This window comes from Aethalodelphis obliquidens, unplaced genomic scaffold (genome assembly GCF_003676395.1).
Source record: "Aethalodelphis obliquidens isolate GAN/ISIS:26980383/991018 unplaced genomic scaffold, ASM367639v1 scaffold4, whole genome shotgun sequence".
NCBI classification, from domain to species: Eukaryota; Metazoa; Chordata; class Mammalia; order Artiodactyla; family Delphinidae; genus Aethalodelphis; species Aethalodelphis obliquidens.
In genome coordinates this window covers 7,934,327-7,955,310 of record NW_020837948.1, presented here as the reverse complement: position 1 = coordinate 7,955,310, position 20,984 = coordinate 7,934,327, and the positions used below count along the sequence as shown (strand labels likewise).

General features: G+C 48.9%; 1 protein-coding gene across 1 annotated transcript in view; it reads left to right on the top strand.

Annotated features, from left to right (window-relative positions):
- The first annotated feature begins 112 nt into the window (after positions 1–112).
- LOC113615596 (solute carrier family 22 member 4) overlaps positions 113–20,984 on the top strand; it is a 49,498-nt gene continuing 28,626 nt past the window's right edge. The window contains exons 1-3 of the mRNA XM_027098170.1: positions 113–665; positions 16,404–16,507; positions 17,858–18,012. Coding sequence (XP_026953971.1) covers positions 273–665; positions 16,404–16,507; positions 17,858–18,012 — 652 coding nt within the window. The 5' untranslated portion in view covers positions 113–272. The remainder of the gene's footprint in view (positions 666–16,403; positions 16,508–17,857; positions 18,013–20,984) is intronic.

The following is a 20,984-nucleotide window of genomic DNA, read 5'->3' as shown; positions in this document are numbered from 1 at the left end:
GCTGCCTCGCCCTGCCCCGCCCCAACCGGGATCGGGGTGTGGTCCCGAGTTTCTACCGTGGCTTCCAGCTTTGCGTCCAGCTCCTAGGAACCTTCCAACGCCCGCAGCCCGTTTCCTGGGAACGGTGCAGGCCGCGCGCCTCACTTTCCCTCAGCCGGCCTGGCCCGCGAGAACGTTCTGACGCCCCCGGGGAACGCCTTCCACCGCGCGACACTGTCCGGGGAGCGCTCTTATCATCCCTCGTTGCCAACGGCAGAGCAGCGGCGGGGAGCATGCAGGACTACGACGAGGTGACTGCCTTCCTGGGCGAGTGGGGGCTCTTCCAGCGCCTCATCTTCTTCCTGCTCAGCGCCAGCATCATCCCCAACGGCTTCAACGGTATGTCAGTCGTGTTCCTGGCGGGGACCCCGGAGCACCACTGTCGGGTGCCGGACACAGCGAACCTGAGCAGCGTGTGGCGCAACCACAGCCTCCCGCTGCAGCTGCAGGACGGCCGCGAGGTGCCTCACAGCTGCCGCCGCTACCGGCTCGCGACGATCGTCAACTTCTCGGCGCTCGGGCTGGAGCCGGGGCGCGACGTGGACCTGGAGCAGCTGGAGCAAGAGGGCTGCCTGGATGGCTGGGAGTTCAACCAGGACATCTACCTGTCCACCATCGTGACCGAGGTGGGTATGTGAGCGACCCAGTATCTGCATCAGTCCCCCTCGAGACACCCTGGCAGTGCCTGGGTCAGCGTCCCCCACTCATCAAACCTGGCCAGCAGTCACCTGAGTTGTACTTCCAACACAGGTGTGCAGCCCAAGAGAGCAGAACTCAGGCTCATTCCCCATCGGTTTGTCTTGTAGGGAGGGGATGAAGAAGGGAGAAGGGAAGCAGTTGTCAACTGCCTTTTCCTCTGGCAGTTTCACAAAAGACGAAGTTGTTTCCCAAGAGCCTAGATACTGCCAACCCCAGGCTCCCCAGATGGACAGCCTGAGTCAAGTTCCTGCCGTAGGCATGAGGAGGGGGTGTGGGGGATGCTGCTGAGCCACGTGTAGACACAAAGAAGAGTCTTGCTGCTGGGCAGGGCATGGGCAGGTGTGGTCTGTTCCCTGGCCACAGGCTTCTGGAAGCATCACGGGGTCTCCTGCTCTGCCATACAACTATGGTAAGGCTTGGGTTCTGTCCTGAGCCTCCAGTTTCTCTGAAAAGGAGCAGAAGGCCTCCTGATACGGGTGGAGTACAGGGAACTAGAGGAGGCATAACCCTGGCCCCAGGGCACTCCTGAAGGGACAGACTCACAGAGACCGTCTGAGCATAGGGCCCAGTGGTGGACAGAGGCTCCAGCTTATGCCATTAGCCCCTTAGCATCCTAAGTGGTTTGGTGGCAGGATTTCTAAGTTTCAGCAGTCAGAATACACACGTACTTTGTCCTCTGCATTTCCTGCTTTGCATCTGGTAAGGGCCAGGAGATGCTATGTCAGGGCACATCTCCTTCTGAGGAGGGTATCCTCATAGACTAGTTTCCTGCTATTAATCAGGCAGGTAGGATTCCCAGTTTCTGGCCCATCCTCTGCACCATGTGAAAACCTGAGCATGGCCTCTGCTAGTCTTTTATCCCCTTCCCCAGCACAATGTGGCAATAATTAGACACCATGTCTGGCCTTGTGCTGAACACCAGGCTATACACATCTGGGGTGTGGGGTCTGCTTTTGAAGCTCAAATACCGACGGGGACACTGGCTGTGTTCGAGAGAGCTAACATCAAACCTGGTTAATAACAGGGTTCTGGAACCTGAATTCAAATACTGGCTGGCTTGTTGTGTGACCTGGGGCAAAAAAACGGCCTTCTCTGTGGGGATAGCAGGGTGAGGAACTCCTTTAAGAAGGGATGATAAATTTGAACTGAGTCTGGAAATATGAGCAGGACTTGTCCAGGCAAAGAACATGGAAGATTCTGGGAATGAGAGTTCATAGATCAGGGTGGCTTGGAGTTCAACGGATGGCAGGTGAGGCTAGAAATGCCTACAGGGGCCTGTCCACAGTGAGCCTGGTAGGAATGTTGAAGAGTTGAGTATATTCTGAGGACAGCGAGGAAATAGTAAGGGTTCCAAGGAAGGGGTAACATGGTCAGATTTGTGTTTTTAGAAAGAACTGTCTCAAGCTGCTATGAAAATCAAGAAGCCCAGTGAGGAAGCTGTGGGAGTTGCCTTGGCAAGAGATGGGTGGCCAGCTGGGAGTGGTGGCTCTTAAGTCTGTAAGACCAGTAGAAAGTGGGCTCAGCCTATGGAGCGCCTCTGGATTCCTCCAGCATTGGTTCCATGCCTACCTTGGGCCCTGAGGTGGCCGTGCTTCTCTGGCTTTGATCCCCTAGCAGGGGTTCCTAGTGCTTACCCACCCTCTGCCCACAGCCTGATCCTGAGGGATCCAAAAGTAGGGGCCAGCTCACCCCACCTTAGTTCCTAGAAGTGTGGTCAGCACCTGAGCTGGAGCTGGCCCTACTGGCTGCAGCCCTCCTTGACCTGTCTCTTTCCCCTTCTTTACTGGTTTTGTTCACCTCAGGGTGTGAGGGGTAGGTAGCTGCTGGCTTACAAGTCCATAGCTATCCCTGTTGTACCCTGCTCACAGGGGCCTGTGGACACCTCTGGGGATGCACATCATCACACACTCACACACATGCACCAGGATTTGCTTTTTTCAGCAGCCTTTCCCTTCCTTGCTACCTTTTTGGGTGCTGGGAGTAAAATAAAAGGCAAAGGAGCACTAGTGGTTGGGAGGAAGGAGGGGAGAAGCATGAAAGTGAGTAGGGGGGAGGTGGTTCTGCCTAGAAAGGTGGTGGCACAAGGAGGAGCTCTGGAGTCAGACAGGTGGGTCTGTTCTGACCCCACCCCCAAGCACTGGGCTGACTTAAACAGGTTGCATCACTGCTCAATCAATGCCTCAATTTCCTTATCTATAAAAGGGGACACAAGCAAATGAAAAGATGCTCAACATCATTAATCATTAAGGAAATGTAAATCAAAACCACAATGAGATGTCACCTCACATTCATTAGGTTGGCTGCTATTAAAAACAAACAAAACAGAAAAATAACAAACAAAGATGTGGAGAAGTTGGAACCCTCATGCACAAAATGTAAAATGGTGCAGCCACCATAGAAAACAGTGTGGCAGACTCAATAAATTAAAAATAGAATTATCGTATGATCCAGCAATACCACTTCTGGGTGTATATTCAAAAGAATTGAAAGCAGGATCTTGAAATATTTGTATACCCATGTTCGTGGCAGTATTATTCACAATAGCCAAAGACGTAAAAGCAACTCAAATGTCCAGCAACAGATGAATGGATAAATAAAATGTGGTATATACATACAGTGGAATAGTATTCAGCCTTAAAAAGGAAGGAAATGCTGACACAATGCTACAACATGAATGAAACTTGAGAACATTATGCCAGGTGAAATAAGCCAGACACAAAAAGACAGAAACTGGGGCTTCCCTGGTGGCGCAATGGTTGAGAGTCCGCCTGCTGATACAGGGGACACGGGTTCGTGCCCTGGTCCGGGAAGATCCCACATGCCGCGGAGCGGCTGGGCCCGTGAGCTATGGCCACTGAGCCTGCGCGTCCGAGCCTGTGCTCCGCAACGGGAGAGGCCACAACAGTGAGAGGTCCGGGTACCGAAAAAAAAAAAAAAAAAAAGACAGAAACTGTATGATTTCACTTATATGAGATATGAAGAGTAGCCAAGCTCATAGAAACAGAAAGTAGAATGGTAGTTGCCAAGGGCTGGGAGGAGAGGGAAACAGGGAGTTATTTAATAGATATAGAGTTTCATTTTGCAAGATGAAAAGAGTTCTGGAGATTGGTTGCATGATAATGTGAATATATTTAACTCTACTGAACTGTACACTTAAAAATTGTTGAGATGGTATATTTTATGTTGTGTGAATTTTATTATAGTTGTTAAAAATGAGAATCATAAGAATGTCCAGCTTATCCAAGTTGTTGGGAGGATTCGATGAGATCATGTGCCATGCTATATCCCATAGCACCAGCAAAATGGGCATCATAGGTGGGTGGATGAGGAGTGGAAAGGGCAAGACCTCATCACCTCTGGCTGGGCACCATGGGCATTGTGGGAGCTGTTCTAAGGTCCAGGTTGTAGCCAGTATAATGGGTGATGAGACTTGCTGGAGGCAGAGCCCCTTTCCCGGGTGGAATTCTAGGGCCCAGAGAATAGGACACAGGTCTGAATCTACTGTGCCAGGGGGAGAAATGGCCTCAGCTCTCCAACAAGATCAAGCGCAGGGGCCCTGAGTAAGTTCTCTGCATCTCTCTGGCACCATACAGGTAGAGGGACCACCCTCAGATTGTCTCTGCTTTATACCTCTGAAGGGATCTCCTGAAGGGCATACGCCTTGGGACAGAGAAGCCCACCTGAGCCAACCCCCTGACCCTTTCACAGGGAAGACGGGTCAGCCAGGGACCCAAGGATGGCATGTTCTGCTGTGGAAATGCCTTTTAGAGAATGCCAGGAGGCGGGAACCTGGTGTCTGAGCTGGGAACTGTGTGGGTGCGTCTGCCTATGTGTATAGATGTATAAGGTAGTTTCCTTCCTCTAGGAACTCATGGGTGGAGCTGCAGGCAGCTATGCCCTTCACCATGATAGAACGTCCAACAACGGGCCTGGGCCTCTGGAGGCATTAGCCTTGTGCTGTCTTTCTTGGGACCTGGGGTCAGGGCTTGGACAGAACAGAACACACTGATTCTCCACCCACAGCCCAAAGGTATGAAATAGGAACAAGGGAGCCTTATCCTCTGCTAACAGGGTGCTTATGGGGGGCACTAGGAGCAGCGAAGGCGGGAACGATGAGACAGACTGAGCTTGGCATCTGACGGACAACTACATGGGACTCCATGTGGCAGCTCATAGAGATGTACCTCTTTTGGGGCCTGGGTGGGCTCTGCCAAAGGTGAAGAGTTTAGGCTGTTATCTTTCCATCAGGCCTGCAGGCTGCCCTGGAATACTGCTGGCTAGTGTGAGACTGGCAACTTGGCTGTTGGGACAGCCTGAATATTAACCAAGTTCACAACCCAGACCTGCCCTCTGGCAGATTCCAAAGGGGATAAAGTGGGGACCTCTGCCTCCAGCCAGTACCAACAGACTTTTATTTCCAGTCAGTGCTTCAGAAAGAGAACAAATAAAGGAGACTGAGGGGCTTTCCCTAGCTCTGGCCTGAATTTGCTTCCCTGTTTGTTTATCAGCTGCCTCACGCCAAACAGTTTGCCTGTTGCCTCTAAGCTCTGTTCCTCTGACAAACGCCACCAGGATCTCAGAATGTGCCTTTGTTTCGAGGCTGCTTCACCCGAACCTCCTGCCAAGTTTCTGGACAAACAGACTTTGTCCATCTCTCCTGGTGGGCAGCAGAGCCCTCACACTTTGTCCAAGAGGTAGGGTGGTGCATTGACAAAAACAAGGCTTGGCAGAGCTGGTCAGAAGAGCTGCAGGTGCCTCAGGCTTTGGAAGGGACTGTTATTTCTTCTTTGTGACAGGCTATATTCGATTTATATTCAAGGCTAACGCAGGCCTGCCTTGTTATCTGAAGCCTTGGTATGGTTTTAAGCATGTCTGTACAGTCCAAAAAAAACCCCAAAAAACAAAGAAAAGGCAGGGATCCCCATTTGAAGCAGAGAGAATGGAGGCTCTGGGGAAAGGTTTGGCTGACTCACATGCCCTAGCGATTGGCACAGACAGCGCAAGGCTGGTGGCTTCTGCTCTGTGTTTGCAGGACTGGAAGGCAGGTTCATAGTGGCACCTTCCAGAGTTGCCCCTTGGTGCTACGTGGCTGGCACAGACCCCATCCTATTTGCTTTTATTCCCAGAGTGGAGCCTGGTAGAGCTGTGTTGGATCTAATGTCAGGACGCAAGTGGGAGAGCCAGGTCCCTGAGTGCCCCTTCTTCCCTCAGGCCCCTCCATTCCATTCCCACCATCCCATTTAAACTACCTGGGCCTTCTGCTTTGGCTCCACCTCTGATGACCACAGAACTGAGGCCTCTCCACCTATGGGTGCTTTTTCTTTACCTCTAATATAAAGAAAAAAAGATACTGAGAACATTTTAGGATTTAGCCTCCCTCCATCTCCTGAGCTCCAAGTTGCAGAGGCTAATTCCTGGTGAGTGCAGCCAGGAGACTTGGGGTTCCCATCCTCCACTCAGCCCATATTAATATAGTGGTGCCTCTACTCCAGGTTCCACGGGCTGAGAATATTGAGGCCCTGGTTGCCCTTGTCCCAGCTTATTGTAGAGTGGAGATTCCATGCCAGGAGAGGCAAGCCAAAAAGAGGGATGCTACTACCTCCAACCAGCCTCTAACTCATAAGGCAGGGGGTGTCATTCTGAGGGCACCTTCCCTTCCCCCCAGTCCTGGAGCAGGGGCTCAGAGATTTTCCCCAGGGGAAAAGTAGTCCATAACAACAGAGAGCTCTGAAGCTGTCCCCACAGGAAATAACTTCATTTGAAACAAGCTGTGCAGAAGTTGAAGCCTAAGAGTGCTCTTTAAAACAATGGAGACTGTGGTAGTAAACAATTAAGAGGAGACTGGTAGCTCCATTTGAGCAAAAAGCTAACCCATAGGGCAACTAGATTACCAGAGAGAACCAGAAAAAGAGACAGCTCAGAGCAGTCAGAACAAACCTCAAAGACTTGCCTCAAAACTACTCCTTCAGAGGGGCTTGAATTTAATTGAGCTAGACTATAGAATGATTTGTGCCCCAGAGCATTGTTGAAAACAATAAAGGAATGAGCCAGTAATTGGTGGAGCCTAACAGCTAGGTGTGATATCAGCAGAGGCAAACAGCTTAATAGAAAAACTGGGGAAAGAGACAGTTAAAAAGAGCCCTGCTAAAACCATTGTCATCCCAGGGTGACTGTGTACATGCCCAAGGCTGTGCCCTCTGAGGAGGAACATCAGAGGCTTCACACTGCAGGGGAAATAGTCTTCACTAAGGGTCCAGCCAAGTCATTAAACAAATAAACAAACAAACAAAAACAAAGACAAGCACCCCCAGGGTTGGGGGGGCTGTTCAATGCTCAGAGTTTCCACAATATATTTCCTGAAATGTCCAGTTTTTAACCAAAAATTACAATACATGCAAAGAAACAGGAAAATGTAACCCAAACTCAGCGAAAAAAAAGCAGGAAATAGAAATTGCCTGAAAGGGCTTAGATGTCAGATCTAACAAAAACTTCAAAGCAGCCATTATAAATATGTTCAAAGAACTAAAGGAATTCATGTTTTAAAAAGTAAAAGAGGGGCTTCCGTGGTGGTGCAGTGGTTAAGAATCCACCTGCCAATGCAGGGGACATGGGTTCAAGCCCTGGTTTGGGAAGATCCCACATGCTGCAGAGCAACTAAGCCCATGTGCCACAACTACTGAGCCTGCGCTCTAGAGCCCGTGAGCCACAACTACTGAAGCCCACGTGCCTAGAGCCCGTGCTCTGCAACAAGAGAAGCCCCTGCAATGAGAAGCCCACGCACCGCAACTAGAGAAAGCAGGTGCACAGCAACAAAGACTCAACACAGCCAAAAATAAATAAATAAATTTATTTTTAAAAAAGCAATAAAAAAAAGTAAAAGAAGGTATGATAACGATGTCCCATCAAATACAGAATACCAATTAAGATATAAAAATAAAAGCTATAGGGCTCCCCTGGTGGCGCAGTGGTTGAGAGTCTGCCTGCCGATGCAGGGGACACGGGTTCGTGCCCCGGTCCGGGAAGATCCCACGTGCCGCGGAGCGTCTGGGCCCGTGAGCCATGGCCACTGAGCCTGCGCATCCGGAGCCTGTGCTCCACAACGGGAGAGGCCACAACAGCCAGAGGCCTGCATACCACAGAATAAATAAATAAATAAATAAATAAAATCTATAAAAAAGAGAATCAAATAGAAGTTCTGGAGTTGAAATATACAGTAACTGAAAGTTAAAAATTCACTAGAGAGCCTTAATAGTAGATTTGAACAGACAGAAGAAAGAATCAGCAAATTTGAAGACAGAGCAATATAAATTATGTAACCCAAAAAACAGAAAAAAGGAATGAAGAAAAATGAACAGGGTCTTAGAGAAATGTGGAACACTATTAACCAGACCAACATGTGCATAATGGGAACACTAGAAGGAGAGGAGAGGAAGGAGCAGAAAAAAAAATAGTGAAAGAAATAATGGCTGAAAACTTCCCAAATTTGATGAAAAACATTAATCTACACAGCTCAGCAGCTCAACTCCAAATAGAAGAAACAAAAAGAGTTTTGCACACAGACACATCATGGTAAAGTTATTTACAGTTAAACACCAAGGGGAATTTTTAAAACAGCAAGAAAAATAGGACACATACAAGGAAACCCCAATAAGATTTATATTTGACTTCTCATAAGAAACAAGAGAGGCCAAAAGGCAGTGGGATAACATATTCAAAGTGCTGAAAGAAAAAACACATCAACCAAAAATGTTGTATCTAGCAAAACTATCTCTTAAAAATGAAATGAAGACATTCGCAGACACACACATGCATGCACACACAAACCTGGGAGAATTTCTTGCTACCAGTGCTGCCTTACAAGAAATACTAAAGGAAGTTCTTCAGGAATAATTTTTTTTAATGCACAACTTATTCTCTGAAAACTACAAGGCATCTTTAAAAGAAATTAAATAAGATATAAATACAGTAAGTCCCCTACATATGAACCTTCAAGTTGTGAACTTTCAAAGATGCAAATGTGCGTTCGCGTGTCCAATCATATAAGGCGTGAGTGAAACTGCAGCTTGCCCTGTCTCTCATTGCTGATGATCCTTCAGCTCTACCATCTCCCACCTCCTCTCCCTCCTCCAGTCAGTAACTCTTCTTGCCTGTTCACTCCATGCCAGCCCCTGTATGCCAGCTGTTGTACTGTACTACTGTACTTTTCAAGGTACTGTACTGTAAGATTAAAAATGTTTTCTTTATTTTTTGTGTTTGTTTGTTACGTATTGTTTGTGTGAAAAGTATTATAAACCTGTTACAGTACAGTACTATATAGCCGATTGTGTTAGTTGGGTACCTAGGCTAACTTTGTAGGACTTACAAACAAATTGGACTTACAAGTGTGCTCTCAGAACAGAACTCGTTTGTATGTAGGGGACTTACTGTAAATGGAAAGACATCTCACGTTCTGTTCATGAAGCAGAAGGCAATATTGTTAAGATGGCAAAACTCCCCAGATTGATCTACAGATTCAATACAAAAGGTGTTCAGTATCATTAGTCATTAGGGAAATGCAAATCAAAACCACAAGGAGAGGGGCTTCCCTGGTGGCGCAGTGGTTGAGAGTCCACCTGCCGATGCAGGGGACACGGGTTTGTGCCCCAGCCGCAGAGCAGCTGGGCCCATGAGCCATGGCCGCTGAGCCTGCGCGTCCGGAGCCTGTGCTCCGTGACGGGAGAGGCCACAGCAGTGAGAGGCCCACGTACCGCAAAAAAAATAAATAAATAAAAATAAATAAATAAAAACCCACAAGGAGATACATCTTAACACCCCTGGGATGGTTAAAATTAAAAAGACACACAATAGGGACTTCCCTGCTGGCGCAGTGGTTAAGGATCTGCCTGCCAATGCAGGGGACATGGGTTCGATCCCTGGTCCAGGAAGATCCCACATGTCATGGAGCAACTAAGCCTGTGAGCCACAGTGACTGAGCCCACGAGCCACAACTACTGAAGCCCACACACCTAGAGCTGGTGCTCTGCAACAAGCAAAGCCACCGCAATGAGAAGCCTGCACATCGCAACAAAGAGTAGCCCCCCCTCACCGCAACTAGAGAAAGCCCACATGCAGCAACAAAGACCCAACCCAGCCAAAAATAAATAAATTTAAAAAAAAGACACACAATAACAAGTGTTAATAGGAATATGGAAAAATTAAAACCCTCGTTCATTGCTGTTGGGATTGTACAATGATGCAGCCACTTTAGAAAACATTTTTCAAGTTTCTCAGAAGGTTGAACATAGATTTATCATATGACTCAGTGATTCTACTCCTCATATATACCCAAGAGGAATGAGAACATATACGCTTGCAAAGTGTTGTACACAAAAGTTTATAGCAGCTTTATTCATAATAGCCAAAAAGTGGAAACAATCCAAATGTCTATCAACTGATAAATGGCTAAATAAAAGGTGGTATATCCATACAATGGTATATTATTCAACCATAGAAAGGAATGAAGTACTGATATTTGGTACAACAACATGGATGAACCTTGAAAACATTATACTAAGTAAAAGAAGCCAGTCACAAAAGACTATATATTGTATGATTCCACTTATATCAAATGTCCAGAATAGGCAAATTCATAAGTATGTTAGTGATTGCCACAGGCTGAGGAAAGAGAATGGGAAGTGACTACTAATGGGTGTGGGGTTTCTTTCAGGAGTGATGAAGCCATTCTAAAATTAGATAGTGCTGATGATTGCACAATTCTGTGAATATAGTAAAAACCACTGAATTGTAAACATAAGAATGAATTTTATGGTGTGTAAATTATACCTCACTAAAGACCTTATAAACAAAAAGAATTAAGTAGCCAGCTTTTCCCCCCCAATGGTCAGGAAATTTCCAGTTTTAAGTCTGCAACTAAGTTATAAAGAAGAAATTGTGGGTGGATATATGTACTATTATTAACTAACTACTACTTCCTCTTCTTCCCCCCGAATGAAAAATATAACTATAAGAGAACACATAGAAATCCATTCTTGTTTTTTTGGTTTTTTTTTTTGCGGTACGCGGGCCTCTCACTGCTGTGGCCTCTCCCGTTGCAGAGCACAGCCTCCGGACGCGCAGGCTCAGCGGCCATGGCTCACGGGCCCAGCCGCTCAGCGGCATGTGAGATCCTCCCGGACCAGGGCACAAACCCGCGTCCCCTGCATCGGCAGGCGGACCCCCAACCACTGCGCCACAAGGGAAGCCCAGAAATCCATTCTTAAATGAACCATTGCTAGTTTTTCATTCACAGCTGTCTCTGAGATTGAAGTCCATTTATAAAGGGATTTTAAACCTTGTGGTAAAAGCTTTTCTGGTTTTTAGTCATTGAATAGAAAGTTCTGTTTTCTAACAATCTCTTCTGCCTAGTCAGGTTTAAGTATAACCTGCTTTGCTTATTCATTAATGCTGTTTGTTATAAGTCATGGTTTTGGTTAGGACAAAGGCATGAGATTAGTAGAAAGGGAACTACCATTTAATGAGGCCTGTAATGTGTCACTGTCAGACACACTACTTACATTTCCTGTCTAATGCTCATAACAACCTCAAGAGGGAGTATTATTGTCACCTCTTTGAAGATGAGAAAACAGGCTAATGGAGGTGAATGAGTGGCCCAAAGTCACACAGCTGGAAGTGGTAGAACCCAAGAGAGCCTGTGCTCTTTGCTCAACATGAGGCTGCCTTCCAGAGTTCTCAGTTCTATGCAGGTCACAGGGATACACTTATCTTTATGATCCTTTATGGCTTTGGTAAAGGCTAAAATTGCTAGACTTTGGTTAGTTGGAGAGTTCAAAGTTGAGGGTGATTTTCAAAGGACAGTGTGTGAGGGACGTCCCTGGTGACGCAGTGGTTAAAAATCTGCCTGCCAGTGCAGGGGACACGGGTTTGAGACCTGCTCGGGGAAGATCACACATGCCGCGGAGCAACTAAGCCCGTGTGCCACAAGTACTGAGCCTGTGCTCTAGAGCCCGTGAATCACAACTACTGAGCCCGCGTGTCACAACTACTGAAGCCCACCCTCCTAGAGCCCGTGCTCTGCAACAAGAGAAGCCACAGCAATGAGATGCCCGCACACTGCGACGAAGAGTAGCCCCTGTTCGCTGCAACTAGAGAAAGCCCGCGCACAGCAACAAAGACCCAACGCAGCCAAAAATAAATAAATAAATGTAAATTTAAAAAAAAAAAGGACAGTGTGTGATACCACACATTTCCAAACTAATTTTCCATTACTCCTAATTGTTCAACATTCATTCATCGACAATTCGTTAAGCATCTACCACGTGCCTAGCCTTGTACATGCATTAGTTATCTAGAATGATTATATGAACGTGTTCAGGTTTTAGAACTCTGTCCACCTGGAGAAGGTTGAGCAGGGGGTGCCTCTTTTCCTCTCTAGCCAGAGAGCACAGTGGCCCAGAACAAAGCCCACCCCACCCAGGACGGCTGGGCTTATGCATGCACATGTGCACACTTGATCTGTCCTGTAAAGTATGCTTGACCTTGAGCTTTGTGGAGGCAGTGACCATGTCTGCTTTGTGCCCCATACACAGTCTGGCCCAGAGCATGTGCTCAGTGATGGTTGAATAAATGGCTAAGCAATTCCTTTTACCAATCCACTAGAACTCAGGCTAGTCACTTCATTGCACTATGCCTTCATTAACTCATTTGTAAAATGGGGATAAAGAGAATACCCATTTCACATGGCAACTTTGAGATCCCATGAGTAATGCAAGGCACACAGTGAGCACACAATACACTGTACTTGTCCTTCCTATTATTATTACTGTTGAGGGCATGAGACGCATATTCTTCTAGGCCAAGAGTGACCTCATGTCCCCTATTACCTTGTGACGTGGTTTTTTGTTTTTTAAAGCAGAGCTGAAGGCTAGATGGCCCAGCCAAATGGAGCTTACTCTGCTCTGTTAGGGAACATTGGTCTAAGACCTTGAGGATGAGACAGACACAGTAATCCTGTGAGAGCACATCCAGGGCCTCAACCCGGCACAGTCTGGGACATTCTACTCTTTGTCTATGGTGTGTGTGGGAATGTGGGTTATGTTTCAGTAATGGTGGTATTTGACTTTAAAGCACAGCTCCAGAGCGATGCCAGGCAGCTCCTTACCAGGCCATCAGCCATTAGCCTCTGAGCTGTGTATATATGTTTGTGTGTGCGTGTGTGTACACACATGTGCAGAGACCCACGGGACAGTTCTGTCTCATCAAGGAAAAGACTGTCTCCCACTGGTCCTGCCATGTCATTGTTAACCACAGGGAGTTCCCTGGGACCTGGCTATTGAGGCCCCAAGACACACCCCTAGAAACCCCAAGGGACTGGGGCAGGCAGGGCCTGGCCTCCTTAAGAATAGCCCCGTGGAGAAAACAGGCTGGCAGCTGATTTATTGGACCCCAGTTCCAAAAGCCGCAGTGAAAACTTTATCTGCCAATCTTGTCCTATTACCAGGTCTCCCGCGGCTTTCGAAAAGACTCTCTGGGTACAGTAATTCCCCAAGAGGGAACCCAGCCTTGGAACCAACCATAAATAGCCATGAGGTCCAGCTGCCTTCCCCTGCCAGGTGTGAACAGGATCTCCCTGCATGGTGTTGACAGGGCTTCTTGGGCCCCTCTTCAGGGAAGGAAGGAGGACCTAGAAGCATGGCCTCATGGCCTCCAGTAGGAGAGCAATGGGGAGCTGGCCCTCACCTCACCCTTCTCAGCACCCAATTCAGAACTCCTTTCCTTGCTCCATTCCCCAAAGAGACTAGGCTTGACCCACTATCAGGGCCAGCTTCATGGGCATCAACCCATGCAGTCACACAGGACCCCACACTTGGTTTTAATGCTCTGCTGTTGACATCTTGAAATTTTTTTTTTTATAAATTTATTTATTTCTTTTTGGCTGTGTTGGGTCTTCGTTGCTGTGCATGGGCTTTCTCTGGTTGCAGCAAGCGGGGGCTACTCTGTTGCGGTGCGCAGGCTTCTCATTGTGGTGGCTTCTCTCGTTGCGGAGCACAGGCTCTAGGCACGTGGGCTTCAGTAGTTGCAGCACGTGGGCTCTAGAGTGCAGGCTCAGTAGCTGTGGCACACGGACTTAGTTGCTCCGCGGCATGTGGGATCTTCCCGGACCAGGGCTCGAACCCGTGTCCCCTGCACTAGGAGATGGATTCTTAACTACTGCGCCACCAGGGAAGTCCCAACGTCTTGAAATTCTTAATCATTTTTGAACAAGGGGTCCTGCATTTTCAGTTTGCACTGGGCCTGCAAATTAGGTAGCCAGTCCTGTTTACTACCTTTGCTCATGCAATGCCTGGCTCCACATCTAACAGCCTTCCTCTTTCCTTTCTTTCTCTAAGTGCTATCTATCCTGCCCAAAGGCAATGTCCTGACAGAAAAATATTTTTAAAAACACAAAGGAGAGCACATTATCTTTGGAAGAGCTTTTCTGCTTAACTGCAGATGGAATGGTGTTGGTTGATAATGGACACGTTAACACCCCTACCAAACTTGGGATTTTCTTGGCTCTGTCCAAGGCTAAAGGCTGTGGTGTGGGGGAGATCTTCTGCCACTAGTCCTGGTGTCACGTTCCTTGAAGAAGTGTAGGGCGTAATAAACTCATTTTGTCTGGCCTTTGGAGTTCTTGTCCAAAGCGGGACATGGGTACAAGGTTAAGTTCTGAGGCCCAAGTTGGTATTTACTTGCTATGACTTCAGGCAAACACCAGTCTCAGAGCCTAAGTTTACTCTTCTGCAAAATGGGTTATACTCCACATCATGAGGCTCTGGGGCCGCAATCACTAACCTCTTTGTGTGTTGGGGCAGATCCCAAGATCTTTTCTGACATTTCGGTGAGTGATGTTTTAGAAGTGGGTGGTCATTAATTCAGGTACATGTCTTGTCTACCCCTTCTGACCCGTGGCCTTGCAGGGCACATGAATCTGGCCATATAGTTTTGGAGGGTTTGTGCCCTTTCCCCTGAAGCCTATTCAGGTACCCCAGTTGAAGCAACACTACTCTGGGTGTGGTTTCAGACTTATCCTCAGTTGTGCCTGAGGGGTAGAGAGCAGAGTTTCCGGTCCACATTGTTTTTCTTCTGCAGAGCTGTGCTTGGGCGTCCCACCTGTAACCAGCATTGTGAGAACAAGCAGAGGCAGATTTATGAATCTTGTTATTGTCTCCAGGATGGGGGTGTTCTCAAAGACATTATCCTCAACAACACAGAGTGGCCCCTTTGTGGAAGGAAGTATATAGGAGAGGCTTCTCTCAGGTCTCAGTACTCAGAAAAACCGAGCTTTTGCAGAATGAGTTTATCACTTTGCACACCATGATCCTGAGAGCTGAGCTGCTGGGATATTCAAAGCCAGATTTCAGGGCTTCCCTGGCAAGCAGACAGGCCTTTGGCAGGACAGCCAGAGGTCAGTCTTACCACTGGCTTGGTTATTTTGTAACCCCTCCTCCCCTGAGATTTTCATTTTCCCGGATTCCCTTAGCTTTTTGTTGTACGCATTTCTCTTGTATGTATTCTTATAAACGCCTCTCTCTGCTGCAGATGGGACATGATATAAATATGTGAACTCATTTATAAATCTATTTCAGGGAAGTTGTGAGGATTAAGATCTAGATCACTTTGGGAATGTCATGGGAGCAGCACCACTGCTGGGTGGGGCTGGGATTGGGTGGGAGGCAGGGGATTTTTCCTATAGTCTGGATCATCTTGCCACACACGGCAACACCGTGACCACAGCCCCAAAATATTTATTGGCACCACCTGCTTGTTTTTTAATTAATGAAAGCTCACTGAACACACTGAATTTTCTGCAGCCTCCCTTTGAGATTTTGCTGAATTGACTTAAGAGCTGGAAACTGAAACTCTGCCTCAAACTCTCATTCTATGGGTTCACAAGCAGGGACTTGCTAGGGCTACCAGAGCCCACGGGCCCTGGGGAGTGGGAGGGACCGCACTTCTGTGAGGGCTGCATGGGAAGGAGGGTAGAGGAGTGCAGAGGGGAGATAAGGAGCACTGCAGAAGGGAGATAAGGAGCACTGGAGAGGGGTGGGAACCCCACTCCTAGCACAGTGGAGCCCCAGATCAGGCCCTAGGTGTGGCCTACGGTCTAAGTGGGCCAGGGAGCACAGGGTTCTCTGGAGGATTCTGTTCAGAAAATATAATCACAGGCCCCTGGGGACCTCGTGCACTTTTCAACAAAGTAGAGGAATCTTTTACAACTGGATCATGTGACCATGCCCTCTACCCTGCCCTGCAGGCATTTCAAACACCTTCCCTCCATGCTGTGATGCCGTCTGAAGCAGAAATGGCATCTTTGCTTCATACTGCTTCACAGCTGAGGGGTCGCCAGTCAAAGCCGTGCCTCAGCTGACTTCTTAATACACGATGTAAGCAGGGCCAGAGGTATCACCCTCCCTTTCGGAAGAGGAGGGTGAGCCTCAGGCAGGACAGTGACTTGCCCCAGTAAATGGTAGCGTCAGGAGTCAACCCCAGGGCTGCGAGGCCTATGCCCTTTGCATAAAAGTGACAGCCTGGCACAGGGGAGGAGAGCCTGCCTGGCTGCCATGCTATGCCCTTGGAGCTGGGCTGGAGGATCTGGGCTCACACTTCCTTCCCATTTTCCCTGGCAGTGGAGTCTGGTGTGTGAGGATGATTGGAAGACGCCCCTTACTACCTCCCTGTTCTTCGTAGGCGTGCTCCTCGGCTCCTTTGTGTCTGGGCAGCTGTCAGACAGGTAAGGGTACTGGGCGGGAGGAAGGGTGATTGTCAATTCATTGCCTGTCTTGGGGTTGGACTGAATTTAGGGTATTTTCACCCAGAGAAAGGGAGGCCCCTTAGGCCACCAAGTGAGCGATAGGAGGAACCATGATGTCTCCTCTGCCCTCTGCCCTCAGCCCCTTGCGGGGACCCATTGAAAAGTGGAGCCCTTATATCACCAAACCCCTCGAAAATATACACTGCTGCCTCCCCACTGCCTCCCCACCCCACCCCTAGCTCTTGGATGCCTTGTGATCTATCCACAACCAGCCATCAGCCGGAGTCAGGGCCAGACTCTGGGGAGTACCCTTCCCTAACAGTGCACCCACCTCTGCTGTGGGTCAGGCCCCTGGCTGGACACTGGGGCCACAGAGCTGACCCAGGCTGGTTCTGGGCCTCCTGGGGCACACAGTCAGGAGGAGACAGCATCGCAGCTCTGGGAGATGGTGCCCTCACTGGCCCTTGAATGTTCTTGGGTATCAGAGCAGGGAGGTGGGAATGCTCAACGTCAGTGTTGGGGAAGCCTTCCCAGAGGAGTGGCTGTCCCTCCCCCCAGTCATGAAGCCTAGTGGGACCCCAGACCCAACAGACTGAGAACTGAGTTTGGAAGATGAGGTGGGAGACTGTTCTGCTCATACCTGTGTTCCCTTCTAGCCATTGGACACTATCAGAAAGTCAAATTAAGACTTATTAAAAAAAAAAAGACTTAAGCCAACTATAGTGTCATTAATGGACGTTGCTGGAAGCTACACTTTCCATAGAGCAGTGGTTCCCAATTTGGGATGCACAGTAGAGAATATTTTTAAGTCCCAATACCCAAACTGCATCCAATTGTCTACATCCGGACGATAAGCATGTTGGAAGGCAGGTGCTGGCACCGATATTTTTTAAAGCTCTCTTGATTCCGGGCACAGCCAAGGTTGGAAACCACTGACATAGAAGGACTCTTGGTTCTGGATTGACAGAATTCTCATGTTGCTGATGTTAGATGTATCTGCAATCTATACTCACATTCCAGAAAGATGATGGCAGCTTCTACAACTATGACTCATTCTAAAGAGTAGATTTCCACATGGTCCTTGCATAAGCTGCTCTGTGCTTTCGAGATACAGGAGGCTCAGAATCTCAAAAGTTACCTCCTGGGCAGATGGATGCCTGAGGCCTCACCAAGGAAGAACCTGGGAGGGTATGACAGGAAGGAAGCCTGTCACAGCCCTGAGAAAAACAAAGTCTGCAGCAATGCCTGACTCAGAGTTTCCACATGCCCTGATGACAGTGCTGCTGTGAACTTCACGGGCCATGTCTTGTCCTGTGCTGTACTCTACAGGTTTGGCAGAAAGACCATCCTCTTCGCAACCATGGCTGTGCAGACTGGCTTCAGCTTCCTGCAGATTTTTTCCATCAACTGGGAGATGTTCACCATGTTATTTGTCATCGTCGGCATGGGCCAGATCTCCAACTATGTGGTGGCCTTCATACTAGGTAGGAATGGCTTCTGACCTACAGGGCTTCTTGCAACCCTCTGAGAGGCCTAGGAAGAGGGGGCCACTGGAGAGGGCACAGGGAGTGCTCTTAGCACAGAAGGAAGCACCTCATCTCATGGGCTGTGCTTCCAAAATGTGATCAGCCTCGGGGATATATGTGCTGGTGGTGGAGGCTCTAGCCACAGGTGCTTTGATGGGTCGCAGGCAAGGCAGGCACGCACAGGGAGCCAGCTCCGTGCTGGGCCCTGAAATGTGACCATGAAGAAGAGCTGCAGCTGGTAAGAACCAGCCAGGTAATAACTGAGACACATTTCAGGAGCATAGGGCTCGGGAGAGGGACAGACGAGGGGATCTTGAGGGAGAGACAGCCTAGGGGTGTCTTTGATCTGAGCTATGAAAGCTTGAGGTTTCTGCCTGGGCTGGGGCTAAAGGGTGTTCCTGGCAGCTGGGCATGGCCCATGGAGGTACTTAGGGTAGTTGGTGTGCCCAGTACACAGGTGGAGGAGGCACGTGCAGACCGGAGTCCAGTGCCAGCCAGCCATCATTGGGCAGATCTGGCCTCACCCCTAAGTCAGAGCCCACCCCCAGAGCATATCAGCTGCATGCAGGACAAGCCTTACTGCTGAAAGCAGTCCTATCTCCTAGCAGCACCCTTGCTTCTGGAATATCAGGCTGCATGAGGGTGACTCACAAGCTAAAGGTCGTGAGGAGGACCCCAGGGCCTTTACTAGCTTTTCCTGGGAGGCAGCAGGGTGAGCTCCGGGCAGGGTGATAAGGGTCATCCGCAGGAGTGAGAGTCCCCAGCAGGCTCTCTGAGCCCACCTGCTCCCTCTGAGCAGGTGAGAGAAAGGGAGATGGGGGCACATCTGGGATAATAGACACCAATTCCCATAATCTCCAGTGTGATCATATTTCCTTGTTGGCTGTCCCAATTGTCACAGCGTAATTACCAATAGTGCCCCTTTAATGTAAGTCTAATGATTCTTCTTGTCTCAAAAGTCTGCATCTAGTAAGATGATTCTGGTCAATTTTGAAATTCTGGATGACTCGTTGGCTTTTGAGATCCTGTGTTCTCTTAGTTGAGGGTGTGTACACCCTGTCACGTTGCCAAGATGGAACTATTCAAATTCCACTCCTTTAATCATTTGTGAAGAGCCCCTCTCCACAGGCCCAGCCTCAGTGTCTGAAGAGGGAGGAGGGGAGGGTATGCTGAAGCCACACGGCCCCCGCAGAAGCACCCTCTTCAGCAGGCCCCAGCAGGATGAGGCCTCTCTCCTCCCTGCAGAGGGAAGGAGGGGAGCAAGATTTTCTTAAAGAGGGTCATTTGAGGAGAGGACCCAGAAAGCTTCCAGCCAGTGGTACTGGAAACTTGAGATTGGAGGAATTCAGGACAGAAGTTAATACCTCCTGATGCCTGATGGCCCCAAGGACACGGGGCTCTTGGACACAGCAGAGCCTGTTGTTCTCATGGTTTAAACCCTGCAGATTCCTTCTTCCTTTTGATGACCGCCCTATACCTGGAAAGCCCAATGGGTAGCTTTGCTTGGGCCAGAATATACCAGAGACTAAACAGAGGAATCTGCCTGATGCCAGCAGAGCCCTTTAGGAGGACCTAAAGAGTCACCTGAAATGGAAGGGCACAAGGTCATAGTGAAGCCAGAGAAGCCCTGTCATTGGGATCAGGAGCCAGGTGGTGTCTGTGCCATGCACGGCATCCCCCAGGTCCTGCGGAATGGCAGCATTGAGACCTGCCTTTCCAGGGGCAAAGGGTGCTTCTGGAACCATGGAGCCTCCCCTGTGTGAGTGGATGCAGCCAGGAGAGCCCACCCCAGGCCTCCTGCAAGAAAGTCCCTGCCCAGCTGACCTTGACACTACAACCAACTTCCCTTCCTGCTCCCCATGATGAGACGAGTGAGAAGGCCAAGGGGAAAGTAAGATCTGTAAGATGAGTCAGAACCTAGATGTACAAGCCAGAAATCAGTGGGTGGGACGCTGGGTGTAGCAGGCTCCCCATCAGCCTGGTCCAGGGCTGTGGTAGGGTGCTCTGGGAGCCTCCCTGGCTATAGTGTTACTCTACTGTGCTCTGCAGGAAACTGCTGACTTTTGTGCACTGGTATGAGCCTCTTTATACTGGGTTCTCAGGCCTGAACGTTTCAGAGTGTCGCTGAGAACCAACCTGCCCCCTGGAGCAGGCAGACTCGCTCGTCAGCGCCTGGGGTAGGGTGGGGGGGCAGACTCGGCGGAGGCTGACTTCTGACAGTGCAGCAGCGCTCTCTGGTGTTCCGGGACTAGCATAGTCAAATTCTGGGTTTTATTTAACTAAAAGAAACCTAAGCTTAGGATCCGGTCTGCGTTCTGTCTGGGCCTTCCCTTTTGCCCTCTGCCTCTAGGGAAGGGTTGGCAAGAGGCTGTGATGATAATCTCCCGTTTTAGGATTCTTCACATTAATTCAGGAAGCTGAATTACTCCCACTCTCAAAGCAATGCAAAAATGGATCCTCTCCTTGCTCTGCTTTTTAACAATTATAAAGCCCGCCAGAGTCACAGGAGACAAGAAAAAGAAAGGAAGGAACGGTGCTACTTAAAGGAACAGAACGTGGATACACCTGGAAGTGAGGGAGCTGCCAGAATGATGCTTGTTCAGGAGGAAGTGACCACTCAGGACCAAGGACACTGGCCCTACCCACAGTCTAGCTCCCCCCTCACAATCTCCTACTGTTTCCCAGAAATAACGCCTTTGACCTGTCCACAGCCTCTGGGTGAAATGCCAGCGGCATCCTCCTTTATCTCTCATAACCAGCTGCTTGAATTTATTTTGTCTCCTGTCTTGACTGATCCATTAATTCCGTATTTTCCCAGTACTCCTAACATCAACCTCCTCTGCAATATTTGTTCCAGCATGCTGAACTATTTAAAGTTCTGCTTCCTTTCAGGTCTAAATGTATTCTTCCTTTTGATAAGTACATAACTG